Source organism: Cariama cristata, unplaced genomic scaffold (assembly GCF_000690535.1).
Source record: "Cariama cristata isolate BGI_N322 unplaced genomic scaffold, ASM69053v1 scaffold7411, whole genome shotgun sequence".
Classification (NCBI taxonomy): domain Eukaryota; kingdom Metazoa; phylum Chordata; class Aves; order Cariamiformes; family Cariamidae; genus Cariama; species Cariama cristata.
In genome coordinates this window covers 19283-37514 of record NW_009597450.1, presented here as the reverse complement: position 1 = coordinate 37514, position 18232 = coordinate 19283, and the positions used below count along the sequence as shown (strand labels likewise).

At 40.1% G+C, this 18232-nt stretch overlaps 1 protein-coding gene across 1 annotated transcript; it reads left to right on the top strand.

The window, feature by feature from the left end:
* Positions 1 to 4244: 4244 nt before the first annotated feature.
* Positions 4245 to 17230, top strand: LOC104168323 (cholinephosphotransferase 1-like). The gene is made up of 7 exons (XM_009708888.1): positions 4245 to 4319; positions 6695 to 6842; positions 8119 to 8260; positions 11822 to 11906; positions 13511 to 13642; positions 16362 to 16487; positions 16978 to 17230. Exons 1-7 carry the CDS (start codon positions 4245 to 4247, stop codon positions 17107 to 17109), a joined length of 840 nt encoding a protein of 279 aa, XP_009707190.1. The 3' UTR covers positions 17110 to 17230.
* Positions 17231 to 18232: the final 1002 nt, after the last annotated feature.

The following is an 18232-nucleotide window of genomic DNA, read 5'->3' as shown; positions in this document are numbered from 1 at the left end:
TTCCCGTGGGAGGGAGGGCTAAGGCAGCACTGCAGCTTTGCCTTGAGAAATCAGGGAAGCGGTGATGTGGGGTTCGTGCTTTGGGGTAGCAGGCGTCAAGCTGGAGATGGGTGTTAAGGTTTGAATGCCAAAATTCTGGGGGGATCTCCCGAAAGGACAAGTTTCGGTGGGCTCCTCTCTCCTCCCCAGCCCGTTGCTGAACAGAGGTCCCCGTGTGGCCTGGGCTTTGATGCGGTGCTTGGCCTGTGCTGCGTGCTGTGGAGCAAGGGCGTAGCTGGGCTCACTCTGGTGCATGGGACCCCAGCCTCCTCCAGGGACCATCTTATGTCCCACCGGCGTGCCTCTGCTTGGGCAGCTTTCTGGGAGGGAGACTTAAGCTGCGTCAACTCCCTTCTCAAGAGGAAGGCTGTGATAGAGGGACCATGGAGGCAGAAACAGCTGCTGGCCAGGAGAGAGGTTGCGGGATGTGCCCAAGAGCAGGGCAGAGCTGGCCAGAGCTGGCCCCACGGCATGGCCGACACCACTTTGGTGTCAAGAGCAGGGCAGAGCTGGCCCCAAGGCATGGCCAACACCACTTTGGTGTCACTTAGTTCAGAATTGAGGTTCAGTTGTGTTGTAGATGTGTTAGCTGACGGTGGGTCAAATGCTTCCTGTCCTCCTGTGGGAAACGTTTAATTGCTTTAGCCTCTGGAGGGGAAACAGGCTTGTTAACGTGGGCTGATGCTGCTGTTGCTTAGACTGTGTTGCTTACAGTTTCACTGAGAATTTAAGGAGCTTTGTCATAGCTTCCCAGCCTGTTAGGAGTTTCCCCGTGCAGAGTCTTCATGGTAGTTAGGCTGGGAAATACCAGGGAAATATTGCTTTGTGTAGGTAAAATACCTTGAAGGGTAACTGTTGTTTTTCTTGCATTCTAATGGGCTTAAATCCTAATGGCAGAGGGGGCGGTTGGTTGCAGTTTTTTAGTAACTTAGATATACTTTGGTGAGTGTTCTTGTTGACAGAAGCACCCTTCTTTTTCTGTAGCTGGTTTGCCCTTTGTGTTAGCCAAGGTGTTTGTGGCAGACATACCAGGAAGCTGATCCAGATCAAAATTAGCTTTGCTTTGGTCTAACCCTAATCTCTTCCCTGATTTGCATCACCAGGTAGAGGCACTCAGTGGCATTGCAGGCAGTAGGAGAAGGGAGGATAGAGGTGAGAGTGAATGCTTGGAAACGACAGATTGTCTTCTAGTGGCACTTTCAGAATTAAAATATGGAACTGCTACCTTTAGCTTAGTTTTGTGATGTAGATATCAATGGTGTGCCAGCTATGTGTCTGGATGTTCATTTTAGCTTTTTTTTTCTTTGCTATTCAGAAAAAGCAGAAAATAAATTTTGAGTTATTTTTCCTTTGAGGACTCTTGTACAAAAAGAAAAAGGTTGTGTTGAAGACATCCAGAGAATTATTCTTTCTAGAAAAGCTTAGGTTGAGTTTTAGGAACTTTACTGTTTGTTTTGGGTTTTTTTTTTAATTGTGGAAGGTGAATTTTATAAGAATCTACAGTTTGGACTAAACTTCCTTGTTCAGATATCAGTACATCCTTTATAAATATGTAGTATAAAGCCAGACTCCTTATCCTATTGTTTTTTTGTTGCCACTGTGCTGTGAGAATAGCCTTCACTTTCTCTTGCTGCAGCACTTAGGGCATCATTATCTCTCTTCTCCTTGTTTAATGACTCAGCTTGTCTTCTGCCTAAGATGTCATGGTTCTGGATGGCTTTTTTAAAAAGCTAAAACTGTGGCAGCACTAATAGGTGCTATATGTACTGTTGTAATACCTACTTTGTACTTTTCACTTGGATGTGTAGGGTGGAAGGGCTAGAGGGAAGGTGGAACTGAAAATGATGTTAAAGGTGATTGAGTCACAGACTGAACTAATAGCATAGTGCACTTCAACATCACCTCTCTATACTGCCAAGCCACCTCTTCCATTCATGAACAAGTCCCGATTTCCTGATGGACTAACACGAACTTGTTATATTCTCTTGGTGGAAGTGTAGGAGCACTGGATAGAAGACTCAGATAAAATAACAAGCAAGTTTTGGTTTTAGGTGGGAGGTTTTTTATGAGTTGGTTTATGTGGTTGGTTTTTTTTTTTCCCCTAACCAGTCTTAAGTGGGCCATTTCTATTAGTCCTTTATTGAAAACACGAAGTCTTGATGTTTGTGCAAACCATCCAAACAAGTAAGACTGGTATCTGAAAACCCTCAGAGGGTAGCTGCTCGCAGATGCTTAGAAAAGAGATCTTTCCCCAGTATGCCCTTCCAGCAGCCAAGAGACTGTGACTTAGGGGTCTCTCGGCGAGGGATTCTAGTCAGGTTACTTGCTGGAACAGCAACTGATGGATCTGTTTCCCCAAGACAGCTTCCACGTCATGAGTTTGCCTTTTGAATTACGTGTTTTGAACCCATTTGTACTTTCAGCTTCCATTATGTGCTATTGCAGGGAATTCCACAATTTAATACTACTTCCCCCTGCCCCAATGTAATTAATGTCTAAACCCATACAATGCTCCCTTGTTCTCTTACTGTGTCGCTGTTATTTCCTTATACACTATTCGTTTTATCTTCATCAGCATCAGTAGCCACTAAAAGCCAGTTTGTTACTGACTAGCACAATATGTTTTGGCTTTATAAAATACTGTCTGCTGCAGTAATGTCTTCTTGTCTGGTAGGAACATGGGTTGTATCACTGTCTTCTGTAAATGCGCATTTCAACATAAGCTGCTTATTTGTAGCTAAGCCATTAGCAGACTGTACCCTTCAAGTGCTGTTGTAACTAAAATCCGTGTGTGTAGATTTTTGTACGATGTTTGTGCCGTTTCCTACTCTGTGTAAATTAGGACACTAATATATAGAAATAGTATACCAAGTGTGGTGTTGGGGAGGACATTACCTGCCTGTTTCATGTTCTGTGGAAGGCTGAAAACTCTTCTTCACGGTGACTGCAGGCTGGTTTTTTTTTTCTTTAAGTATGAACAGTGTGTATTTGCCGAGTGTAAAAGGAACACTTCTGAGGTGAGGATTTCCATTTTATCCCCACCATTTGACACTGAACTGTTTTGCTCCAGTGCCAGCTGACTTCTCTGAAGTAGCTACAGTTACTTCATTAGGTTTTGCAGGTGAATCTCTTGTACCCCTTCCCATTCTGGGGAAAACTGACATGTTAACTTTTTCCTTGCATCAACACCAGGAAAAAAACTGGCTAAATGTAATTATTTATCGTTTTTAAAGGGAGAAAGGAAACTCTGATCCTGCTGCTTTCATGGTTGCTCATGGAGAGGCTTAGCTTAGGTAATGCTTCAAGCTCAGCCACGGGTCTCTCTCTAAAATACCACGGGAAGCTAGAATTTTAGGACAGAAGTTCATGCTAACACTAATTATTACTTGGTATTGGATTTATATCTATTAAAAAAAACCCACCTTGTAGCAGTTACAGCAGGATTTTAGCAAAGAGCCCCCCAAACTGATCAGACTAGATTTCATCCAGTGATGAAATGACTTGTCCTGCTTTCTCTCAGCTTCATAGGTTCCATCATGTCTCGTTTATTTGGGGTTTTTAAAGCCTTTGTTTCTGTTGTTTCAAGTTTCACGGAGGTTACTGGGAATGGAGGAAGACAGGAAGAGAAAAGCATGGATAATGGATTTGCAGTTTGGGCAGGGGCTGAAGGGTTCTCATGCAGAGTGCAGAGGGAGGGAAGGGAGGCTTGTGATGGTTAGCTCTGTAGAATTGTTTAAGACATAGTGCAGTGAATTTATAAAAGAGTGCCATACCTTGCTGAAACATACTATTTAGAAAGCCATACATCTAGGCAGGCCAAAAAGCAGGGGAGGGTCTAGGTGACTCCAGGTAGCTCTACTATTAACTGTTTGGAGGGAGAGGAACATTGGTGAGGTGCTGTCTCTGCTTCTGTCTCTCTTTTTAAAAAACTCACTTAAAACAAACAAACAAACCAAAAAACCCCATCACCTTTTAAACTGAAAGAGAGATTGTCTTGAATTGTTTTCTGTCAGAGGGAGAAATGAGGGGAAGATGCTGACAGGCATGACGTTATGTAAACACCAAGGGCACAACTGAGCTTTGTGGGAGAGAGAATAAAGAAGTAGAAAAGAGGGTGAGGTAGAGCAGCTGGTATGAACTGGTGTTGTGGGGGTGTGAAGGAAGAAGCATTAAGCCCCTGACTTGGTAGAGGAGAAGTGTGAAGCATGGAGCGGGGTGGGGAATCCAGCCAATACCTACAAGTGAAGAATGGAGCACTCGGTAGTGAATGGGAGAAAGAGGTATTTAGCATAAAGTAAGAAAGCAAAGGTTCAGGAGCCTCGACACAGGACAGGAGCTCTTTCAGAGGGAGCTTGTTGGGGAGAGGAGGATGCTAAAGGAATGCAGGGAGTCCCTGGTGTGCACGAAGTGCACTTGGGCTATAGTAAGATTATTTGATTATTATTTTTATTTTTTTCCTTCCTGCCCTCTCCCTCTGCTGTAGTGCAGATTTAAACACAGCCCCTTCCCTTCTCCTGCTCTTAGTACAATTGTACACAGAGCTTTGTACTGAACAGAAGTGAGGGAAATGATCCACGTTTGGGGGGAAGAGGGAGGGAGTCCAGTAAAAATGTCTCTCTCTGTTCTGGGCCTGTTCCAGAGAGGGGCCATGTAAGCTAGGGCAAAATTAGTAGCTGTGGATTGAGGAAGCGAGATTATGATTAAATATGATGAGTAATTAAGAGGGGCTGAATCTTTAAATATTGCAAAAGCTTGCACTGTTGAACTGTCTGGGCTTGAGAGCTTTGCTTGAAGTAAGTGGTAAGGGATCTCCTTGGCACATGTAGTCTTTTGCAGCTGTCCATGCTCTTTTGTGGGGTATAATCGCAGGAGCAAAAGAACAAGGACTGCTGTTCAACCTACGCTTTTTCCTGAAGGAGAGGCATGCTACACATACCTGTCAAGCACTATATGCACATGTTTTTGTTTTGACACCCTCTGGTTCAGTAGATGACCAGACCTGCTGTACCAAATCTGTGTGTAAGAAGATTCTGGGGCTGTATCATCTTTCAGACATCCTTTTTAACTGAAGCAGAGAAGCACACACCTCTGTTCCCCCAGGTTTGTGTTCTCTTCTAGTTTCATGAGAATAGCATCTAGCTCTGGCCAAATAATACATTTGCTTGGACAGGATATAACTTTGGGCAGAGATAATAAACACCTCATCAGTGAAAAGCTGATGATTATTGGGAGCCTCATGACCTTTCTGCTGAGACTGTCAGCCATGTCAGCATTCTCAAATGCTTCCACTTCTCTAATTTGCAAACTACTTGGGTCCAGCGTGGGAAGCCGGCAGGGGACATCCCTGGATGGAGAGCCTGGCATGTGAGAAGGCAGAGGACATGGCAGCTGTAGCTGTATTGAGAGGGCAGATAGCAGAGAGAATCCATGGCTATTGGGAACTTCAGAAATCTCTGTGCACTTTTGGTGATTTGGAAAAATGTATTTTACTGGTTAAAACATTAGAGCATTGATTTAATCTGCTAAATGCATAGTTGATCACAAGTGACCTTTGGTCATTAGCACTTTGGGTTAAATTTGAACTGACAGCCTAGGGATGAAATGCTCCAGATGGTGTTTCTAAGCTCTCTGAGACACCTGTTCCCCTGTTCTTACTAGGATCTTCTTCCCTTCTCTGCAATTGTGGGGATACAGATGCATCCGTTACAGGGAGTGGGAAAGGATTCAGCTCTGTGACTGCCTGTGGCGGTTCGCTTGTTTAACCTGCAAGTTGCATTTTCAGCATTTATACCTAACTTTGACTCTCTTCGTGAACAGTGCTTCTAAATGTTAAGGATACTGCTAGAAATGACTTGAGGCAAAAGTGTTATATGTACTTTGTTCAAAAGCTGTTATAAATATTTTTTAGTAAAAACTAATTCCTAGACAAAGACATATTGACTGTGTGTATGAAAATAGTGCTTTTGAAAGGTACTACTGTAGGAGAGTTCCTTTGAACCTAAGACTGGTGTTAATGTAACTGATTCACAGCTCGTTTTGATAATCTGATAGTATATATTATGTAGATAGTTGCTCCTTCTTAGAATGGTTTCATTTCTTCAAACTCTTGTCCAAAGTCCCTATGTAGTCAATTTTTGTATGTTGGAAAAAATCTCTTTCCCTAAAAGCTGAAGCCTTTATTTAGTAAAATGTAATGGGTTTTTATATCTATATGTTGTAAATCTGAGTAAATCATTTAAGCATCTGTCACATAAACTGCTGAGAACTTTAGTAAGTGCCTTGCTTCTACTTTCTTTTTTAAAGATTAATTTTATTTTTGTAACATTTTTCAGCACAAAGAATAGAAATAATTGTAGAAATACTGAGGTTTTAAGGTGGAAAAGTTGATGCAGAAGAGAGGTTAAAGTTTTGTTTGTTTGTTTTAAATAAATAGAAGGACCTGTGTTTCACTGGTGTTTCTGGAATAGTTCATTATAGTAGTTACTACAATTCATGTAGAAACTAGCACAAGGAATTTGGTTTGTCCATTAACTAAGTAACAAATAGCACAATGTGGTGTAGTTTTATCCTGAACAATATTTTACCTTTAATGAAATAGATTATCAGCTAAGAAATTGGGAACTGCCTAGTGACCTTCTATGTGAATCTCTTTCAGGCACCTTTTTGGGCATACATCCTGGGTGCATTAGGACTTTTTATCTACCAGTCTCTGGATGCCATTGATGGGAAGCAAGCCAGAAGAACAAACAGTAGTTCTCCTTTAGGAGAACTCTTTGATCATGGTTGCGACTCTATTTCCACAGGTAGACTTAACCTACTGTTACCCATCCTAGTTTTATAAAAGTTACCTGTTTTCAAGAGCAGCTGATTAATCACAGAATTGTTGAAGTTGGAAAGGACCTCTGGAGATCATCTAGTCCAAACCCCTGCTCAGAGCAGGGGAGCATGTTCCATTCTTTTAGGATAACTTCACCATCTCCTGGTCACTGCAGCCAAGGCTGCCCCTGACCTTTGCATCCCTGACCAGTATCAGGGACGATATTTCAGAAGTACCTTTGGCAGATGGTGGGTAACAACATGTGTTCTGCTCTTACGGACTGTGCGTCTTTACGTACAGTGCTCTCTGAATAAGCTAGGTGATGAACAAAGAATTCCATAAGAGCGTGCTTAGAGATTCTTTACTATGCATAGCCTGTGTTTTCCAGTAGCATTCAGGTAATGCCTAATAAAGAATTTTAACAACATAAAAGGCTGATGCTGGCATGTGAAACTAAGGATTCTGCTTTAGGAGTGAGGTGCTGAAATACCAGTTTGGTAATAGGTTATCCAGCCTGGCACTTTGAAGGAAGATAATTTATATTCCTTAGAAGAATGGGTTTAAAAAAAGTTGATTTGGATCCTTAAAAAGTAAGCCGTGCTCAGTTTTACTTTCCATAACTTAGCTGCTGTTGGTGGCGATGCCTGTACTTCTGTAAAAGCTTAATGGCTGAAACATTTGCCCTGGGAGTTGGTATGTTCTTTATGCCTCACTTCCCAGAGAAGTGCAACTACCAGTCTCTCTGGGCTGGGCCCTTCAGTTGAAGCTGTCAGAACTTTGCAAAGAACACGAGATGACAAGGCCAGAAGAAGGAAGAACGACCACTGTAGGCTAGAATCACAGAATCGATTTGGTTGGAAGAGACCTCTGGGATCATGGAGTCCAACCTTTGCCCTAACACCACCACGTCAACCAGACCATGGCACTAAGTGCCATGTCCAGTCTTTTCTTAAATACCTCCAGGGATGGTGACACCCACCAGCTCCCCGGGCAGCCCATTCCAATGCCAAATGACCCTTTCTACAGAATCACAGAATAAAGAACCACAGAAGGTGGGGCTCTCATTTGCAAGAAAAGGAGTCCTGTGTTTTGGTCACTCCTGCCAGGACGGTCCCTGTGGTTAACTACTCAGTAAAGTATCAGTCATATCATTACTTTGTTATAATGATGTGAAATGCCTTGTGATTTCTATTTATTTATTTATTTCTATTAACAGCAAGCAAAGAGGGTATGTGACTAACATGTTCATTTCTGCTTTTCAGTTTTTGTTGTCCTTGGATCCTGCATAGCAATCCGACTAGGAACAAATCCTGACTGGTTGTTTTTCTGTTGTTTTGTGGGACTGTTCATGTTCTATTCTGCTCACTGGCAGACATATGTATCAGGCATACTAAGGTTTGGAAAGTAAGTAGGTATCTTTAGAAGTACATGTGGCTTAATGTCTGAGACTGCTAGCTACTTGATTTCGTTTTCTTTTTTTTTTTTGGTCTGCTCTCTCTTCCTCTCACCTTCTTCCTAATCTCCCTTCCATCCTAGCAGGCTTGTGTTTTACCTGGCAAGAACTTTAAAACTCTGCATAATACTGAGTAGAGGACTTGTTCTTTTAGCAGATGAATTTAGCTGTATATGCTTTGTTTGCATGTGTTTGGCTCCTTTTGTCTGTGGATTTGTTCTCAGAACCCATAGAAGCACCATGCAGGCTCAGGCCAGAGCGGTCTTGCCTGCAGTGTAAATAAGTGCTCTGTGTAGGAGTAGGGGCAGAGCAAGCATCTACAGTACCTCCCTTTGTAATCTGCCAGCCATGGAACAGTTGCAGCCCAGGGAACTCTGAACCAGGTGCAGTTTCAGAGACATTCCCCCTGCTAATGGGTTTCTCTTCCATGGACATCTTCAGTCTTCCTTTGAATGAACTCTGCATCCATTGCACCCTTTGGCAAGGAGCTCCACAGACCTATGGCAGTGCTTGAAGAATTACCCCAGGTTTATGTGGGGACTTTGTTTTTAATCTGGTTCATACTGGCTTTGATGTCCTTTAGATTTTGTGTTAGGTCACAGTTCTAGAGAGTGCTGTGATGCTGTTCATGACTTGGTAGAAATTTCATCTCACTGAAGTGTAGGAGGAGAACTCATGACATTCAAGTAGAAAATAACAATTTCAATTTAACTCCTAATAGTGTCGGAATTGCTGCACCCTCCAGCAGCTGTGGTGGTGCCTAGCCGTGGCCTTTTGCTGTTTTTAAACAATGAGCTGCACTTCAGTAATGATTTCTGAAAAGAGGAAAAGATCAGAGACTTCTGTAGCAGCAAAGCTGAAAATATGTGATAGATGAAGGCTATCCTTCTGCTAATCCTAGTCACTTGCTAAAAGTCACCTGTTTATAGTCCTACTTAGCTCTGACCTGCAAGAAGCACCTTAACAAATCTGAGCACCACTGGGCACACAGGCTAGTGATCAGCTATCCTTTCGTACTGTTCGATGTCTGTATCAAAAGAAAACTGTCTCTGTGGTAACACTAAAAGCTCTTTTCTATGTGCTGATAATGCATTTTACAACACAAACTGTAACTCCTCTACCTGCCTACCCATCCTACTTTTTTTGAAGAACATCTTGTGCTGTAAACAAAAGTAGATGCTTTAGTATGATGGCTGAAATAGGATAATTTCTGTACGTGACAGTGGACTACACTGAAGGGAGATGGACTATGCCATGAGCTCTGGGATTTTGCATACGTGATTGCTTTTCTGTGCCTTTCTTTCTTGCATAAAATGTGAGAATGATTTCCCTACATCAGGAAGGTACTGAGACCCCTATACCACATAAAAATTTCTTCATTAAAAACTTAATGGCTTCTATGTCAATACAGTGATAGTGCACAGTACAAGCAGTTTGGAATGGCCTGGTGTTCCATGCTTACTGTTTGAAGTTAAATAGGCACAACTTTTCTCCAAGATAACTTATTTTTGTTTAGTGAAAACAGATCAGAGTGTTTTCAAGCCTCACAGTTTTATTTCTCTTAAGCATAGAGGTGAGAGTCTAAGTGAAGGCATTAGTATATTGCTCTAAATATGATAATACATAAAAACATGGACAGAAGTTTTCACTGATGCTGTTCCTGAATTAGCAGCACTTGATTTTTAGAAGTCAAGTGACAGGTGAGAGAGTCCTAGTGCTGAAGGCCAGGAGGATCAGAGCAGCTGGGTACTGTGCCACTGTCAGGTTACATAGAATACCGCACAGTATCTGATTAAAATCTTGGGACTCTGATTTGGGTTGTGTTGCAACCAACGATCTGAGCCTCTGTAAAATTAAGTACTGAAGTTTGGCACGTATGACTCAACTTCAAGTTTGAGCCTCTTCCCGCCACCAGCAAATGCAGTGCAGCTTAGAAATATAGGTTTTAATGGTAGTGTGCAAACTCTGAACGCTTGCACTTGCATATGGACACTTTTGCATGATATAACTGACAAGTTCAGTGTACAGCTACAGCAATGACTGGGCATATGTAACATCTCATCCCTGGCAGAGAGGGAAAAGCCCGTTCCCAGCACCACCGTGCCATTTTCCACCAGCACAGACTCTGTCACTCAACTTCAAGCCGATTCATGAAATGGGCAGAAGATTAAAAGCCTACACTAGGCTAGCAAGCTGCACTAGTTCACTTTATAGTCCGATCAGCACTACAGCTAGTACAAGTGAGGGAGTGCAGTGGCGCAGGAAGGCGAGGACTACCCTTTTCAACAGCTTTGAGCAGTGACGAGCACCTCAGTGTCATCTAGTTGCAGTTTAAACTTTGGCTCTCCTAAGACTAAGAGTCTGAAGCTTGTAATGAAACTTAGCATATTTTATCACTATCTTTCCGATGAAAGAAGGGAGTTTACTGTTATTGTCATTATCAAGATCAGATAAATGTTTTCCATTAGCCAAGAGTTGATCCTGTCTCCCTTTAAAAATACACTGTTTCCTGTACAAACAGTTCATGTGCTAAGCAAGTAACAATACATGTTAGCTTTGGTCGTAATACCTTAAAACAGCAAATTTATTCTAAGTGCTTAAAGAAATGTTGTATTTTAAACATCCATTGTCACTGTTTGCTGCTAACTTCAGTACAAAGATCAGGTACCTGTCTCAAAACCTTCAGTAGCATAAAAGATACCTTAGATGTGCACATTTTTTATTTTATTATTTTAAAGCTTTATTGAGATTATAAATTTTTTTCTCTTGAGCCTCTGCTTAATATTTTTTTGTATATATTGAGGTCTTCCCAAAACATTTCATCAATCAAATATGGTAATAAAGAATTGGGTATCTTGTCTGAGAACAAAAAAGGTGGAATACAGAGTCTAGACTTTAAAGGGCATACAAAGCCACCTATTTTAAAAATGATTATGGAAGAAAGCAATATATCAATTATATGTCCTCTGAAACAGGACAGATGCTTAGCTATCCACTGACTCAGTCCTCAAAATACTGCCCTTATGTTTTGGCGGCTATATCTGTCAAGTTTTCATAAGATAGCTTAAAGAAATCCCTTCTGTCCCAGCCTGCGCTTCATGCTCCATACCTCTATATGATATGCTTCTCATGGAAATGTTTGATTGCAGTTACTGTGAGCTTACTGTAAACTTTGATTTGGTACTTACACATCAAGAAGTCTGTAAATTTATACAAAATTCTCAAATAGTTAACAATATATTCATTAAAGGTTTTCCCTCTATTACAATTATATGTAGCTTGCCTTAGATAAGGATTATAGATTTAATTTTAAATCTTAGCCAAAGATGTGTGCCTTCATATAGAATATCTTTCTCATTCAAGGAAAATAATATTCTATATACATCGATGTAATTTGAAGTACTTTTAAGGAGATAATTTAAACTCTCTGTTTTTTTTTTATTTCTGCCCCTGCTGCCTTACAGCAAAAAGACCTCTTCTTTAATTAAATCTCCCTCTTTTTTCCTTCATAGAGTCGATGTAACTGAAGCTCAGATAGCCATAACAGTGCTGCTTTTGATATCTGCATATGGTGGAACAGCCATATGGGACTATAAGGTAAGTGTATTAAGTATTCAGAGTTCCTGTTGCGTATTCAGTTCCTGTTAAGCGTTCACAGTTCCTATGGGATTTGAAGCTATCCTGTGCAAGTACCATCAACACCTACTAGTTGTCTAATGTTCTGTTTTAGCTTATTGTAGATATGTAGGTTATTTTTATGTTGTAGTTAACTTAGATATCATGGTGTGACCTCCTATGCACAAATTTAGAGCTACACAGAGGAAAAAAGACCCCATCTGCCACATGTAAACTTCTGATCTGGAACTAATAGTCTGCAGATACTTAAGCTTTAACAAATAGTTTTTGTTCTAATTTTATTTCTTTTGTATATTTTATTGCAAGACATACATTTCTGTTCAGTTAAATGATTTATAGGATGCTTTATTTTAAAATTTAAAGATTAAATGCTTTAACAAAATCATGGAATGAAGTTAGGAGGTTTTTGATTACATAATCCATATTTATATGGCGATGGAGATGTACTGATTTTTAACAGTTATGTCACAGCCGACATAAATGTAAATATCTATATTAAAAGAATTGTTTTCTGTCCAAAAGCATTTCCCTATGTCTGGCTTTTATTCTGATCTTTAAATATGCACTTTGATGGACGGTATCAAAAGTATATTAGACTAATATCTTCATCCTTTCTAGGGTCTTTACTCAAAAACGTATAGTTCTGCTTGGTTATAGCACATGGAAGAGCTGAGACCATTCCATGCTATTGATAACCAATGCAAATTAATCTAAATATAAACTGCCAAAGTAATTTGAATTAGTTCATTAGTTTACTCAGCAGTTAAGAAATGTTTAGCTAAACTTTGTTTCCTTTCCCCATCCTGCAAGATGCTTTTGTTCTATTTTCAAACAGCTTATTTTCATGTTGGAAAATAAAGTAGGTGCATTAGACTTTAATTATGATTGATTTTTCTTTAGTATTAAAATATGTGGTAGTTATGCCGTATCTCAGAACAATCTATATTCAAAAATATAATCAATGGTTTCAATTTATTGCTACTTCTTTTTTTTTTTTAAATCCTCTGCTGCCTTTGGAAGTTTCCTTGAAACTGCACTTGATTCTGAAAGGTAACTGTTTAATTAAGATTTGTGTCTGGAGACTATTCTAAATGCAAAGATACAGCATACAAATAACATGTACCAAAACGCAAAGCAGGCAGATGGTGTTTCTCTTTCCTGTGGCTCAGTATTGTGTTACCCAGTGAAATAGAAGGAACTACCCTTCTCCCCCCTCCTTTGCCTTCGTGATGCAGCAGTATGTGTCAAGTTTTTGCTTATGTAGTAAAAATATTTGAAGAACATTGTAAGGACAAACATAGTAAGATCTAGCTGAATTTCAAGACCAGAACTTAAGTATGCAAAAGTCGAGTTTAAACACGAGAAAAGAAACTGGTCATCTCCTTAGTAAGAAAACAAATTCCACACACTGTCCTCCTGAGCTTGTTCCCAGGAAAGCGGAAGTTCAAATAAAATAATTGTTCAGTAGGTATAAGTAGCTGTTTTAAACCATGTTTGGGAAAAAAAAAAAAAAAAAAGGTGTTATCTTTAACTTTTAATTTCTTTCTCTTGTTTTTCCTGCTAAGGTCCCTTTGGTGGGCTTAGAACTGAAGTTCTTTGCGGTTTTTGGCATACTTTGTGGAATAGCACTTTCTTTTTTCAATTACTTCCGTGTCATCTTTGGTGGAGGAGTTGGAAAGAATGGATCTACAATAGCAGTAAGTTGCTTTAAAAATTCTGAGTGAGGTTTGAATAATTTATGCCCATAATTTATTTCATTTCAGATGATCATAAGGGTTTTATCTGTTTAAGCATTTAAGCAGACAACCATATGAGTGTTGGATGGCTAAAGCAAAGACTTCGTTATATACCTTCTCTCTGCCTGTTACTGGATTTCTTCTGTCACAGGAACCCACAATGAATTTTCTTAGAAAGTTGATTAGCGGTCACTGCAAAGGATGCTAATAGCATTGCCATAATGCTAATGGACTTCCCCTGAGTTTTGACAACTCTGGTTTTGTTTACTGGGATTTGCAATACGCATAAAATCTGGACCTTACTGTGTGACTGAAGCCTAAGACAAATTTTTGTCCATCTGTATTTCAGGGAACAAGTGTTCTTTCACCAGGCCTGCACATTGGACTACTTATCACACTGGCCATTATGATCTATAAAAAGTCTACAACTCAGCTGTTTGAAAAACATTCTTGCCTGTATGTCTTGACATTTGGATTTGTGAATGCTAAAATCTCACAGAAGTTGGTGGTAAGGAATCTTGTTTCAGTCCTAAACCTCCTAAAACTAAACTGGTTCTTGGCTTAAAGCTTGCTGGAGTAGTGGGCACAGTGCAAGTTTTCCCATTCTGCTCTGCCCCTCTATTACCAGTTTCATTATGACCAAGACACTGAACTAGACTCGGGCTCCTGCAGAGACATCATATATGACACTGATGCAAACATATACTTATTGTTGCATGTGTTGGTTAGACCTTTCAGTTTTGTTTAACTTACTCCTAGAAATATACTGTCTGTCTTTAACATCATAACTGTGGTCATTCAAGCCTTACTAACAGTGCTGTGACTTCCGATTTAATTATCTGAAATAGGAATTCACTTTAATCATTAAAATGAAGAGATAAACTTTTCTGTCTTCCTCTCTTTTGTAATTAAAAGACTCATCAATTAAAAAAAAAAAATAATCTGCCTTTCTATGTATTTTCTAACAACAGTAATGCAGCCAGCTGTTTGGTTTTTTTTTTCCCTCCCCTCCAGCATGACATTTTTCAAACACTAGAAAACAGGCATTCTACAGACTTCCTTGCTAAACAGGAGTTCACTTAGTGAGCTATTAACTTGGTTCAAGAGAGAGAATGCTGATAAGAAGCCAGAGCCTTAAGATTGAACTTGAGGCAGTTCATCTATTCTGTCAAATGCTTTGGCTCCCTTGCTCATTCAGAGGACCTCTGGGTCCTTGTAACCAGCAGTCATCACTGTATGTATGGCAGCTCACTCATGGACAGTTCTGAGCAAACCAGGTTTCCCCTGATGCTTTTTGAGGATAGTCTGCTCCAGCAGCAAATCTGTAAAGGTAGTGGGGGAAGGATTTTGTGGGTCTAGCTCTCACAGTTTTCTGATACTATGTCAGGATGCCTTCTCCTTCAGGCACTCCATGGTGAGCAAACTGCCATAAAAAATTCAGGCATGGCCACGTGGGAGGCCCGCTGGAGACATGAGCCAAGGTCTGTGCAGTTTGTGTGGATGTGCCAGACCTGCTCCCTGGGCACATCACACCAGCTGTGAGCCAGGAATTGCTCCCTGCAGCAGATCCCTTTAGCAGGAGAGACACACCCTTGGCTGGCTGAGAGCAGAAGCCTTTGTCAACTCTCCTCTGGCTGTAAAGCCTTTGTGGTTTGCCCAGTCTTTAGACTGGGACGCATGATTTATATTATGCTAAGAGACCACTTTGTTCACAGGAACCTCTCAGTACTTTAATCATATTTGCCAAGTGTCCACAAAGCATGGAAACAAGAAATGACAGGGAGATTTCTTATGGCAAACTTGGCACCTAGACTACATTCCTTCTGCCATTTTTGAGATTCCTGCTATGGACTCTTCATATGTCCTTTATTAGGTCTCCCAACTTCTTACAGAAAACTCTTCTTCTGCCTCTCAGCTAAAGGTTGAGTTGTGTCTAAGAATGATAAATATGGAAGGATCAAGGTGTGTGGGGGGAAGAGATTCCCCACCCCAGTAATTGTTCTTCTTTTCTTGGTCATTCTGTAAAGCATCTCTGTGTATACCTCACAATCTCTACTAAACAGTGAAAACAAGTCTTGTCACCTAAGCAAAAGCCTGGTTTCTAGTTAGCTTTTGGCTAAGTAAAGCCAAATTTTTCAAGTTAGACTTGCAAACAACATTTCAAGTGAATTTTCAGTGTTCATATTCATTCAGTATTAATTTTAAGTAATACACTTGCATAGTCTTACCCTTCAAATACAGCACTGAAAAAACAGAGTGGGGAACCCCTGCAAACAGCTAAAATGCACTGGTAGAGATGTAATGTATTACAAAGGAGCATTAAAGGACATGTACACATTTCTTATATAATAAAGTAAAAAAATACCAACTGATAATTCAGATAGCTGTTATCACTGATTAAAGTGCTATATATTGATTGAATAACCTTGAAGGAGGTTACTTGGTCCTTGGGAAAGAAACTGTCAGGGAGCAGCAGGCCCTGAGGCGTTTCTGAAGCCCTTGGCCTGCCTGCTGATTGCTTCCTAAGAACTGGGGACAGCCAGCTGCTGCTGGGTGAGGATGTTGTGCCCTCTCATAACTAAGGTGGAATTACATTGAACCACATGCAGTCACATTGAACTTGCAGTGGTGCATTTTTGTCTCTCTCTCTTTTTTTTTTTTTTTTTTCTTTTTAACATAGGTGGCTCAGATGACAAAAAGTGAAATCTGTCTTCAGGACACTGCCTTTATTGGCCCAGGACTTCTGTTTTTGGACCAATACTTCAACAGTTTCATTGATGAATATATTGTTCTATGGATAGCATTGGTAAGTATTTTGTTTTATGCTTTTCATTTGGAGCACAGTTAAAGGAATGGATCGAGAACTGTCCCTGTCATTCTGCTCTGCCATTTCTGACTTTCTCAGCTTTCAGCTGTCGCTGCGGAGGGAGTGCCAGGATACCATGTAAACATGTATCTTGGGAGCTGACTGGCTTTCTTTCCTTGGAACAGAGATGTGAAAGTAAATGTACAGATCTCTCTTGTAATTATGCTTTAGTTTAGGCAATTTGTTTAAAGTTACTCTGCTAACTGCAGAATAACCACTTTTGTTTATCAAACTTTGTGTTAAATGCTGTTTGTTTTTTGGTTGGTTGGAGTTTTTTTCTTCTAAAATTAACCACTCTATATGTTAAAATGCTTATTAGACTTCTCACTTGAATAGATCGATTAAAGTATAGATGAATTTATAGTAGGGACAATTTAAAAAAATATTTGTGTTTGGTTTTTTTAACCTGTTCTGTTTTGTTCTTTTGAAGTTCATATCCTTGTTTGATATGCTGAGATATGCTACTGGTGTATGCCTACAGATTGCTGCTCATCTTCATATACATGTCTTCAGAATTTCATCTCATCAAGCTCCTGAACAGGTTCAAAACCATAATGACTGATTAAATAGGTCAAGGACAAGAGAAGCAGTTAGGGGAATGTTGAATGAAGCAGCCTCTCTTTTTTGGGAAGACAGATGATGCTTTTCTGAGAAAGATCATTCAGTCCCAGCTATTATCAGATGTTAGAATTACTAAGTATAAAGTCCTGCAGATTCTGTTGTCATCAGTACTTCTGAGCCAGGATGTATTTCCCCCTGTGTTCTAGATGTTGCAGCTGTTATTTCATACCATGAATACCACATTTGAAACTTTTGCCATTTCGTATTAGGTAAACCTTAATTCTGTACTTCTGGTCTGGTGAATGTAGACTGCAAACCAAGGTGCTACCAACCAGAATTTGAAGAAGAATTTCACTTTTCCCTAGACCAAGTGACTAATCTTCTAGCAATAGTTTCTAGTCTTCTTGGAACTGCTGTGAAGTGGTAGTTAGGGGTATCAATGAATACAGTACTCCATTATTAAGACTGGTAAAATGAGGCATCTGTGAGGTAAAACTACTTGTTAATCTCTGTTCTGGTATTTCTAAAGAACAAGCTACTGGATCAATAGGAGGAAGGACGTATAGCTCAGGAAAATTTTCTTCTATTTCAAAATATTGTTATGAGTGCCTTTAGGATTCATGCATTCTGTAGTACCCAACTATATAACCTACTGTTACTAAATACAATTGTAGCTTGTATTTTCTTTCAAGGCCAGTTTCTGGTTTTGTGGCCATAATAAGGTTTGCCTCATTGTGCTCTATCTAGGCTATAGGTAGTTGTGTACTTCAAGGACACTAACTTTACCTACCCTAACTTGTATCTGTGAAACTGCACAAGTGAATGACAAAGCTCATTGATAAACTTAAATGACTGTTTGTGACAACGTGGCCCACCCATATGTAATTCCCTCTGAAGTATGTTTGCTATCGCTGTGTTCATCTACCTTACAATCTATCTAATTTGTCTTGTAACTATCACTGTACTTTATCCAAGCTAAACTGCACAGAACTAAACCCTGATGTGTAGTAAAACTCTCCAAAACGGACAGTCGGGCTCACTATCAGCCTTTCTCTTTCTTGAAGAACAGACCCACTGGCTAACATAATGTACCTAGCTAAAGGGCTGCTGTTGTCATTAAAGAA

What these genes read in the sequence shown, in the direction of transcription:
- LOC104168323 (XM_009708888.1), top strand. Translation starts at nt 4,245, where the DNA reads ATGGAGCGGGGTGGGGAATCCAGCCAATACCTACAAGTGAAGAATGGA. An exon ending in TTGCGACTCTATTTCCACAG is followed by an intron (nt 6,843 to 8,118) that starts GTAGACTTAACC and finishes TCTGCTTTTCAG; the next exon opens with TTTTTGTTGTCCTTGGATCC. An exon ending in AGAATGGATCTACAATAGCA is followed by an intron (nt 13,643 to 16,361) that starts GTAAGTTGCTTT and finishes TTTTTAACATAG; the next exon opens with GTGGCTCAGATGACAAAAAG.